The sequence below is a fragment of the Polypterus senegalus genome, chromosome 14 (genome assembly GCF_016835505.1).
Source record: "Polypterus senegalus isolate Bchr_013 chromosome 14, ASM1683550v1, whole genome shotgun sequence".
NCBI lineage: Eukaryota > Metazoa > Chordata > Cladistia > Polypteriformes > Polypteridae > Polypterus > Polypterus senegalus.
The window spans coordinates 103860999-103873326 of NC_053167.1; the positions used below are offsets into that span (position 1 = coordinate 103860999).

Genomic DNA, 12328 nt, shown 5'->3' on the forward strand with positions numbered 1-12328 from the left:
GAGGATTGGTTTCAGATCCCTACAACCCTAATCTAGATAAGCAGGCTAGAAAACACATATATAACAAACAGCGTAAGGAACCAATATTAACCAAGCTAACATCTGAGAAAAAAAACAAACTTCAGTGTAAAAAAATGCTGTATTCATGTATCAGCTCATTTAATGGTATGACGTACAGTACATACAACTAGCACTGGCTGGTGTCTTATCTTTCTTCCCATTTCAATCACTTACATGCACACTCCATAAGATTTTCTGAGAATAACAAACATTTTTCCTGATCAAAGCTACAGCTGAACAGAATAATTAAGCAATAAATCTAAATTGTAAAAAATCAAAAGCTAAATACAGCTGCAAGGAGTAAGAAATGGTACACAAAGTTCATGTAAGTAGGTAGGGCCTCGTGCCAACAGTGCTGCACCAAAGTAGAATATAGGTATACAATTGGATACAACTGTAAAAAAAAACAGAATGGGAAGAAACAAACGTTAACAAAAAACATCTGCCAACTTAGCATTGCTGATTCACCTAACCTGCATGTCTTTGGACTATGGAAGGAATCTGGAGCACCTGAAGGAAACCCACGAAGGGAGGACCCAGGACAGGAACACTGATCTCCTAACTGTGGGGTAGCAGTGCTAACAGTAAAGTATTTTTGAAGAAACATGATAAAATTACATAACATGCAAAAGAAAAAAATAATTATGAACCCATAAAATGTACAATTTTACAATCTTGTAAATTTAGAAATAGTACTTACCAAATTCTGTACTTAGTTTACACAATAGGATACAGAAACAGACAAAAACTAGCAATATTTGACATGATTAGTTTTCACAATGAGCACCATGAACATTACTGTTCAATAGTTCCTACTTATAAATTGTATAAGAACCATCTTCAAATACACTTTCTAAGATATGGTACATACAGTAAAAAGAGAAAGGATTTTGGATGAATGGCTCAAATAGTTCTGGAGAAAAAGTTTTATAGATGATTGTTATATTTTCCAAAATGTTTGCCATACCATTTGGTGTATCATTTTCTACAGTGGGTATGTGAAGCAACATACCAAATATTATTCTTGCATCACATTTCAGCAGCTTGACTTTTAGTTCTCACTGAATAAAACAATGCAGTGCATTTAATATCTAAGACCCTAAACACTCAATCTTTTTTCATGGTTTTTTAGCTGTTGGACTTTGGCTCATAACTGAATTTGGAATGGCTTTGTTTAAGTACTCTTAGGTCTTGATGCTTACAGCTTACAGAAATAGTGTTGTTAAATTTTCACCATTTACACAGTAAGATACATTACTTTTTGATAAATTACATAATCTGCAAAATCAACCAACAGATAAGTATGGTTAAAAAAAAAACTCATGTGTAAAATTATCTAGATGAATAAATCTAAATCAGGATTCCATGCAGAGATGACTTAAAAAACACCATAAGCTTAATTAGGATTTTGTATGAAATACTGTATTATTTATAGCATGCTCTACACCCTACCTAAGGTAATATATCCAAATTGAACTAATAAAGGAGAGAGAAAAAACACCAATGTGCTGTATCTGCTAGCATGTAGAAAAAAACTAGTTGCCAATACAATTTGTAACACAAACCACTAATTTCGCATAAACACCATAAGCCTGTGAATAACTATATATAATTTAAAAATTCCTAAACAACCCAAAACTTGCTAATGGTAAAAAAAAAGTGAGTATGGGTTGATAGCAGTAACTAATGAAAATACTGTATTTCCAAATACTGTGCAAATATACAGTATACTATACAATGTGCTGCTGCCTCAGAGCTCCAAGAGACTTACTGTGTTTCAGGGCTCTTCTTTAGATAATAAAGTATGCACTCAACATCTCAAAGATGGGTAGGATTAGTTAACCAGAGATCATAAAGAGGCTCCAAGTGTTGGTGTGTGTGTGAGTGGTTTCTATGATGATGGTCTGGCAGCCCATCCAGGTCTAGTTTCTTTGTGACTCCCCCATGACCCTGAGGAAGATGCAGTTGGTTTGTTATATCAGTATTATACTGACAAATGGTTAGCTTTTAATACTTTCAGAATTTTAAAATAAACAGAAATAATGGTAGTCTTACTTTTGGTTGTTTAAGTTGTGATATGAAACATTTTTGCTTTGTGCCCTCACCCGCCATAACCTATCGTCTATAGAGGAGGAGCAAAAGCTTTAGATTCACCAAAAATTTTGATCTCTGGTTTTCAAAAATATCGAAATTTTGATGATGGGTGTGAGTGTCTGTGTGTAACAATTTCTTAAGGATGGCTTTGAGCAAAAATGGGTAGACAGAAAAATACCAAACTTGAAACTTAAGCCTGTTATGAGATGATGAATGGCTGATTGGCTCTTTAGCCAAATCTTGCAAAAGAAAGGCACTCTAGAAGAACCATCAAATACCGAAATTCTGCAATTAATTATTAATTTTTTCTTGTCAATTGCTATGGTAGTGGAATGAAAAACTGGAATGTTATAGAATAGTTCAAGTAACTTGGTCCCTAGGGTGCAAAGCCTACTGATGCTCATGCTTTTTCTAAAATCATTACTAATCACTTTATATTTCTTTATAAAAATATGGTTTACTATATATTTACTATTACATAAAGCCTTTTAATGTTATAAAATATACTCTGATTTACAATCTGCTATATCTATACTGCCTCACTACATCCAGGAAGCATAGGATGTAAATGTACACAAGGGAGGCAAAAACTTCCAGTCCTTGTAGGCCTGACTTTCCTTGTCCTTTTCAGTTACAAACTGGAATCAAAATCTGGTTAAGCTTGCTTTTCATCACTACTCTCATATAAATATTTACAGTTAGACATCCAAGTTTAACAAGATGAAATCAAACACATCTAATTATAGCATTATCAAGACAAATGAGGTCATAGCCCAGCTGATAAATGATACAAAAAAAAACATTAAATCAAATTCTTCTATTATTTGTTATTATTTTGCTTCCATAGCAATATACTGTGAAACATTTAAAGGGCCCCTATGATTACTCCTATTGTAATAAGCAGTAGTGATTAAGTGCTACATACTTTAAATTCATTAGCTGTAAAACAAATTAGTTAAAATTCACTAAGCACCTATTACATAGAGAGCATTATTGAATTGTTTCCTTTTGTAGAGCTGAAATTAAGAAAAACCATATCAGATATTTTCACCTTTAATAAGACCTAGCAATATTTAAGTCTAATACAACCAATATAATTTTTTTAGGAAAAAATAATAAAAAATAAACTTTAAAAGCCATGACAGGACAAGATTTGTCTTGATTTCAGCCATCTCAACAACAGAAGCCAGAATTTCAGTGAACTTTTGATTTCTGCTGTGAAAAGTTTATTCAAGCAAAAATATTCATTTTCTAGAACCGTTTAACACAAGTATTCAGTTGTGAAGGGAGAATGACATGGCAGCATCATGCAAGTGGTAGGAAGCAATCCTGGGTTGCAGTGGGGTGTTAGCAAGTCACAGAACATGCTAAAGACTCACTTACAGGCATTTGAACAGGCCTAATCCCGAGTTGCCAAATAACAAGCCATGCACTGTTTTGTTGTGTGGCAGAACAATCCATAAGAACATGGAAAGGCCACATAGACTCCATACAAACATTAACCACGCCAGGACTGAAATCCAGTCTCCTGAAGCTGTATGGGAGCAGTGGTAACTGCTCCACCACTATACTTCTCCAAAATTAAAATAGCTTTTTATTTGTGTTATTTCCATCTATGGTACACTTAAATAATTTTCCAGCAATAAAGCCGTTAATAGTATTTGCATGGTAGCAATAAAAATTCAAACCATATTACTTGTATTTTTATTTCATCATAACATTGATTCAAATTTGTGTTTATAAAAAAATAATCAGGTTATTGAGTCTAGATTTAAATTAATCATTTGCTTCTTTTAAACTTACTCAAAATTACAAAATTGCATTTTCTTAACTGTCTCTCAATTAAATAGCATTTTTACTAAAATATTTCTAAGACATTAATAACAATATATAAGTAAAGTAAAAAAACATATGTTGTTGCCAAGAACATTAAATGCCCGACTAGTGTTTGCTACTGTTTTCCCAGGCAACAGTGAAAGAGAATGTTTGAGGTTCAACATGAAAGCTGTTTTTAATTATAAAATGAATGTCATAATGTAAAAATAGTACTAGGCAAAGTTTAGGGTAATGACTGTCTTTGAAATGTATTAAAAAATCTTAAAAGTATCGTCTCCTGTTAAATAAGAACAGTGGTTGCTGCAATTTTTTTTTATTCTTTTATCTAAAAAAATAGAAGAATGAACTTACAGTGACTGGAAATATTTCTCATCTGAAAGTGGATGCCTCTTATTAATATAACAAAAAAACACTAAAGCCTTACGATTTAAATATCTTTTACAAGACAATCTGCTATGTGAATAGGAATGTCAAAACATCAGATATTATAAGCCTCTACATTAAAGAAAAGGTAGAAAAGGTGGTCAGATAGTGGCTTAAGAATATAGTTCTAAATCCCCTCAAACTGTTATTCACGATCCTACAGAGTTGGACTAGACAGCTGAAATCTCACACAAAGGCAAACCTTACTGGGAAAGTAATTTCAGTAATCCCAGACTTTGCCACATACTCAACTCAGTATGCAGCAGGGATTGAGAAATTTATTTAAGATTTTCCCTGCCCCATTATCAAAACTTAATTTTCAATCATAAGGTATGGCCGAAGGCATGTTTTGATCAAGAATGGTTTAGTTTTCACAGCCACTGGATAGCCTTTTATTAAGACACTCCTGTATAGTAACATTTAAACATTTAATGAATCAAAATGAAGACATATAGGACTGACCACCCCAGGTAAATTCTATAAGAGAAAAGTGAAAAAGGAACTGGCACTGAAGTAAAGATAAACAGCCAAAACAAAAACGTTTATCAGTAAAAATTACCTTAGGGAGTAATAGAGAAAAACAAAGGTTAAATCATAGAAAATGAGCAGAAAACTGCATATGACCAAAAAACCTTTACTTAAGAATTTATTAAAGGAGAAACAAATGTAATGCCTTGGGTAAAGTAAAAAAGCTCTGAGCTTTCAGATTTTTTTTTTTTTATTAATTTTATTACAATCCATACAAAGCAATCAAGTTTTTACAAAGAGAAAAATTAAGTTAGCTTTCAGATTTTAAGATGATTCGTATTTGCTTCAGGCTCTTGATGTGTTGAATAAAATCCCTGGGCTTGACTGAAGTTTGCCAGTCATACTAAATGAAGCGTATTATTTATAAAGCTTTATTAAGTATATTCCTGTAGTTCTTTTGAACAATAGACATGCCTGATGATTGGAACATTGCCAGTGTAACTCCAGTCCGCAAAAAAAGAGAATAAATGGATGCAATAACTATAGACTAATAATCCTTCTGTTTTGTGCAAAATTATGAAAACTATTATCAGAAATAAATTAGAAGTCTACTTGTATGAAAATAATATAATAAATAACAACCAGCCTGGATTTGATACAGGATGATCCTACCTAGCCATTTTCTTAGACTTTTTTGAAGTAGTAAATGCAAAGCATATTTTGCTCAGACATTCAAACATCTTTTATGTGATTCTCACTAAAGAGGAATTTTGAAACTAGAAATCATTGGCATCAGAACATAACCTACAAAACTGGATTTCAACTTGGCTAATTAGTTGTAGACAAAAAGAAAAGATAAAGAAGAGAATGAGATAGGGTCATTAGTGGAGTCCCTCAGGGGTCTGTGGTCTTACTGTAACTTATTCTACTGACATAAACTTTAAATTAGTTAGTAAACTTGGGAAGTTCACATAGGACACCAAAATTGGAGGGATGGCAACCACTGAGGAAGCAGCACAAACAATTCAAAAACACCTAAACAAACTTTGAAATTGGGTGAACATTTGGAAAAGGCAGTTTAATGTAGACATATACAAAGAGCTACATGTGGCCAAAAGGAACCTTAATTCTAAATACCAGAGGGCTTCACATTGATGCAACATTCTTGCCATCTGGGGAGTGTGCAAAACAATTAAAAAAGCAAATGAAGTGTTAGGTTAAACTTTTAAAACTTGTAAGTATTAATTTATGGATATTATTCTCAGACTGTATAATGTGCTAATGAGACTTTACTGTATCTCTATAATGTGCATCTCTGGGTGCAATGTTACACAAAAGATATGGCATCATTAGAAGCAAAGCAGAGAATATCAGCAAATGTATTAAAAGGTTCTGTCCTACTATTAGTGGCTAAGAGAATTAAACCTTTTTATAGCCATCTGTGTGGAGACACAATCCAGATTTTCAAAAATTTCAAAGGTATCAATACAATTGATCCAGCAATATTGTTTCGTTTAAAAAAATTAATCACATACGTAAAGATATTGGTTGGAAATCAAGGGGGGAATTACATTCAAAATGGAAGCAAGGAAGCACTTCTTAACGTACAGGGTCATGGCAATCTATAACAAATGAAACACAAACCTTGAGAACTTTTAATATGTATGTGAATAAGATATCAAGACAACTTAGCTTTTAGCTAATCAAACAAGCCACAGGAATCTATAATAGTTTAATGTCATTTACACTTTAGTGGTAAGAAGCCACTTAAGAGACAATAGAGCATTTCTAATAACTTACCAATATATAAAGCTGGTAAAATTCAACTTTTTAGGTATTGTTATATGACTACATATATATATATATATGAATCTAGAATTCTATGTCCTATATATGAAGTAATATATTAAATATAACAATGCTTTACAATTATTTCATACATGCTACCTTTCAGTTGATAACAGACTATATTTATAGTAATCTATTAAGAATTAAGAGAAAAAGAGGTGCATCACCTGTTGAAATAAACACGAACTACTGCTCCAGCAATGGTCATCTGGTGACATGCCAAGATGAATTCACTAGTCCAAAGCAGACCTAATACATGGTACCACCACATATAACGTATAGAAGAAAAAGCTTTGTAATTTACAAATCCCTCAGGTGTAGAAAATGCAGCACCTACAAGGAACACAGAAAGTGTTTATCCCACCATTATTCCAGTCAGTAGAGTAGTGACTTCACCTAATAACCGAGTATTATTTAGGTCTAGCATACCAGGGCTAATTAAGTACAATGATTCCAAAATGTGATTATACAAATAACAATATAACAAATGAATTTTTAGATCAGTTTTTGACATTTTTTTATATTTGATTTTATTTTAGAAAACAAAACAAATCCTGTGGTTTTAAATCAGTGTGCTTCATTCCTACCTTAACTGTTTACCAAAAGCCAAACCATGAATTTCAATTAATTTTTGATTCTTGCAGATAAATATATGATTTTCTGGTCTTGCCTAAAAAAAACATTATTTCTTTAGAAATATTTGAATTATTCAAGGTACTGCTTGCTAAAATCATGTATGAGCAAATACACTTCTTTGGAATTTAATGTTTTTAGTACCTTTGTTATGTGTCACTATTTTCAAAATTTTTGTAAAGGTTTTTTCTTAATGAGGAACATATATTGAAATAAAGTGAAAGCTGTTGTTTTCCCCAAACTGGCACTGCTCTTGTCCCTTACTCTTCGCCTTGCAGGCTATGAGCCGAAATGGCTGGTCCACAACAATTTTTTGGGGCTAAAACTGACTAAGCTGCTTGGGTCACTAGTGTCTGTCTGGTACACCACTCCCAGGCCTGGCTCCAGGAGTGGGTTTATGTATCCCTGTTAAACCACAACTATTTCTTGGATTTATCTGTATCTATCATGAAAATCATTTACGGTTTTTATTGTTATGATTTCTCCCCTTAGGTAAATTTCAATGATTAATATTATGATGATAGGTTTTGAGTAGTGGCCGTCTTTTAAAATTCCTGACAAAATAAAATCAAAAATGGTCAGTATTTGTAGTGCTATCATCCAGGAAGAGGACAAGCAGGGTCCAGGAGGACAGCTGTTAACTTATTCCCTATGCCTCACTTCTCCTGACAATTAAGGAAAAAGAAAACATTCAACTTAAAATGAAACTGAACATTACACTAAAAACTGTGTCAGCAGGAAGCATTTTTTCTAAATTTCAAAGAGAATTAAAGACGCACTATTACTGAATTCTATGACTGCAGAGTGCTAGGGTGATCCATCTAATTAAACAAAATACTATATTAACATCCATGATTACTGTAATAATGTGGCTCAGGCAGACTGCTGTAGGATTGTACAGCCCTCTTATACTGTAGATTGAAACAGAAATTCTTTTGGGTTCTCTGCTTGGACATTGCTCATACCGTTTATTTTTCTTTATTGTGTTATTCAGCTTCATTCCTCTTTTTGTTATGAAAATCTGCCAGTATATTATTCATATTTAATTGCTATTTTATTTTGTAGTGGTAAACAATGAGGATTTTTTTGTTCAAATGTACAAAACTTTTCATCCATTGTCAACATAGCAAGACAATTGTTCATTGTGAGAGATATTTGCCTGTTTCTTCTTAGGCTGCTAGGTTATGACAAATATCTTCAAAGATTTTTCAAGTGAGGAAGACAGAAGATAAATATAAGGTATTTATATTCACTAATCATGGTACAGGAAATTGACAAATGTTTCATTAGCAAATGTAAGTAACAGTTTCACTGTATTCTGTGTATGTGACAAAAATTACTCTATAAACCCATAAAAGCAGAAATAACTTTTGTATAAATGGTAGTTTAAAAACAGCACATTTTCATGAATGTAAAGGAACACTGAGTTAATCTTAAGAGAAGTAAATTTTACCCACCATTTTGCCTTACATGGCATCTGACTGAAAAAATACAAAATTTTTATGGATCAGATTAATGCTGATTCATTACAGGATATCTGTAGGCACAGAATTCAACGTGAAATGAAGACTGTGAGAACAGAAACGACGCTTGTTTGCATATTAACAATGAACATAGGCATCACCTAGTGGATATCTGATATTACTACAGCTAATAAAGACCAACACTTTCTTTTGGTATACTATAGCTTTGTCCCAGTTTAGTTTAGTTCCTTTAAATGACATGAGCAACTCAAGAATCTAATTAAGTTATATAGTAACCCAAGAGTCTTCTACTCTTCTAAGAACTCCTTTACACTTTTATGAATAACACCATTTTCTCCATTCATATAATAAACAGAACTGCAGTGTCTGTGAATATAGTAGCTACATATTTAACACCCTTTATATTTAGAACCTACTCATTAAAAATAATATTCATTATTTTTCATATAAAATAATTTAAGTTGGGCGGCATGGTGGCACATTGGGTAGCGCTGCTGCCTCGCAGTTAGGAGACCTGGGTTCGCTTCCCAGGTCCTCCCTGCGTGGAGTTTACATGTTTTCCCCGTGTCTGTGTGGGTTTCCTCCGGGTACTCTGGTTTCCTCCCACAGTCCAAAGACATGCAGGATAGGTGTATTGGTGATTCTAAATTGTGTATGTGTGTTGTGCGTTCGTGTGTGCATGCCCTGCGGTGGGCTGGTGCCTTGCCCGGGGTTTGTTTCCTGCCTTGCGCCCTGTGTTTGCTGGGATTGGCTCTAGCAGACCCCCGTAACCCTGTAGTTAGGATATAGCGGGTTGGATAATGGATGGATGGATAATTTAAGTTAAAGGCATACATTTACTCAGTTTCTGGTACTCTAGTGTATTCACCAGCTTATTATGTGATGTGATAAGAAATGTATTATTTATTACCAAGTACATACTACAGAGAAGACAACAGAGAAGCAGTTTCTTTCTTTAAAAATTAATAAGGTAGTATAAAGCAATGCATTTGGGTATTTCACAAAGTTTTCAAGATCAGGGGTTTAAAACTGCTTAGTGTCTTGCTTACAATATACATTTATATTACCTTTAAGCAAATGTACACTTTAGAAAATGTGCTTGGAATATATTCGTGAGCAGACCTCATGATGGAGTGGGATAGGTCCTTCCCGAAGAGGCTATGACCCTCCTGAATTGGATCAGCGAACCAAACCAAAATGTCTTTGGGGATGTGGGAGAAAAAAAAAAGAGTGCCTGGAGAAAAACAAGGAAGATATGGGAGAACATGCAAACTTCTTACTGAAAACAATGATTTGAATCCAGGAGTGGTAACTGCTACACCACAATATGTTAATTGTTTTGATATAAATATACCGTAAATGGAAGAAAATAAATTACATTTCAGACATTGCACTATCTACGGTAATGAGACCATCCAGTTCAAACTGGTCTGGAATTCTGTTAAAATATCAATGCAAAAAGACGACACCTAAAAGCTGATGTACATAAAAAAGAATTATGATAAAGCTCTCAATTAAGCTGTATGCATACCGGTTAAACAGAATCCTTTTATTGCCTGTTTTCTTTTGTAATTATCTCTGTCCACATTGAATCAGCTGATCACAGATTATAAATCGCAGTGCCTGCTACTGTCCTCAGTAATTTCTACCGTAATTCAGTCATGCTGGCTCTCTTGGATGTTCATAATTATTGTTTTTAATACATACACATATTTAATTTAACAAGATATGAAAAATGCCGAGCAGCACAGATTCTCCTTCCCCATCCCCTAAGACATTCTGTTTAGCTTGACTGAAATAAAAAACAACCTTATGTGAGTAAGCCTTGTGATGGACTGCCAGTTTTGTCGTTGGTCAGTTCCTGCTTTGTGTTTGATGCTGCTATGATAGACTCTAGATCTTTACACTCCTGAATTGCATAAAGCTAAATACTGTGTACTGAATAAACAATGTGCTACACAATCAATTTTCAATTTTCAGAAAAAATATGTAATTACTGGCAATACCTGCTGTACCCAGGCTTAACAACACAGTAATCCAGTAGACCCAGAAAAACATAAGGATGACAAAGGTCCACATGGATTGAACGAACAGTAATGGTACTGAATGGATTATTTTATTTGCGAGCTGGAACATCTCTATTACAAGGCCAAGTGTTTTCCACATTGTAAATATTAATAAGAAGATGACCACCTATAAGAAAGAAAACAAGCATGAATATGAGTTTCCATTTATAAAATGTTTTTCAAGCCACTAATTTTCTTCAAAGACAAATATCATTTGGTATTTCAAATACGTAGACATAATTTGATTGTTTATTTGGCTTTGAAAGGTATACTTACAGATATAACTGAAGAGGAGCATGCAAAGCCCAGTAAGTACTTGCTGTTTTCTTTTTCTGTTTCCAGTTCAAAAATAGGACTGGTGACATGATCGAAATAAAGCCACCACAAAATACTTGAAACAACTAAAAAAGGGACATAGAAAAACGGAATCAGCTCTGACAACAGCATTGGAGAATTGGAGTACCACACGAAGAATCACCTGGATTGGGGCCCGAGTGCAGATATGCAACAAGTGACATCTAAGCAAACCACTGGGACAGTGTGAAATTTTTTATGATGGCTGGACTGCTAGTCATGCCAGCAACCCCCAATTTTTTCTTGTAAGTTGGATGCTTGCAGGACTGGATGCTGATTAATGTCATAGCTAGGATGAAGCCATTGCAGGTTAAGGGTCTTGCTGAAAAGCCCAATGGAACAGAGTAACTTCTGGGATTTACGGGATACGAACCGGCAACCTTCTGATGGCCGGTGCAGATCCCTCGCCACAGACCAACACTCTGCTCAGTGACAGCAGCATAATGTGATCTATACTAATAAAAGGCAAAGCCCTCACTGACTGACTGACTGACTGACTCACTCACTCATCACTAATTCTCCAACTTCCCGTGTAGGTAGAAGGCTAAAATTCTACAGCTTACTTACAAAATGGTCATAACTGGAACCTACTATTTTCTCCATATACTGTAATGGACTTCAACTCGATGGCCGTGGGGGGCGGAGTTGCGTGTCACATCATCATGCCTCCCATGTAATCACGTGAACTGACTGTGAACGCAGTACATAGAAAACAAGGAAGAGCTCCAAAGAGCGCTGAAGAAAAACGCATACAAGCTTATTCATAAGTGTAGCTACTGTGGAAACAAAGCACGGTGTAAACCATAAGTTTAAATTAAATTTATGGACACGCTCCCGCTGCCGTTTGTCATGCCTTCGTCGAATACTTTATTCGCGAGATACAAGTTTAATGAGAAGACACAAGGTATAAACGAGACTTTGGATCACTTTGTAACGAAATTAAAATTGCTGTAGTGAGAAACTTTTAAGTGCCGGGTCTTAGCTAACATTAAATAAAGCTGTGGACATCGCAACATCACACAAGAGAGCAGCTCACGTGAACTGACTCAGTACGAGTGATCA

The 12328-nt window shown here is 34.3% G+C and overlaps 1 protein-coding gene across 3 annotated transcripts in view; it reads right to left on the reverse strand.

Moving 5' to 3' along the window:
* LOC120514771 (choline transporter-like protein 3) overlaps window positions 1–12328 on the reverse strand; it is a 60286-nt gene that overhangs the window by 18448 nt on the left and 29510 nt on the right. For all 3 annotated transcript variants that reach the window (XM_039735316.1, XM_039735315.1, XM_039735317.1), the window contains 3 exons: window positions 11189–11313; window positions 10853–11039; window positions 6897–7062 (listed from right to left, as the gene is read on the reverse strand). In XM_039735316.1, the coding sequence (XP_039591250.1) occupies window positions 6897–7062; window positions 10853–11039; window positions 11189–11313 (478 nt within the window). The remainder of the gene's footprint in view (window positions 1–6896; window positions 7063–10852; window positions 11040–11188; window positions 11314–12328) is intronic.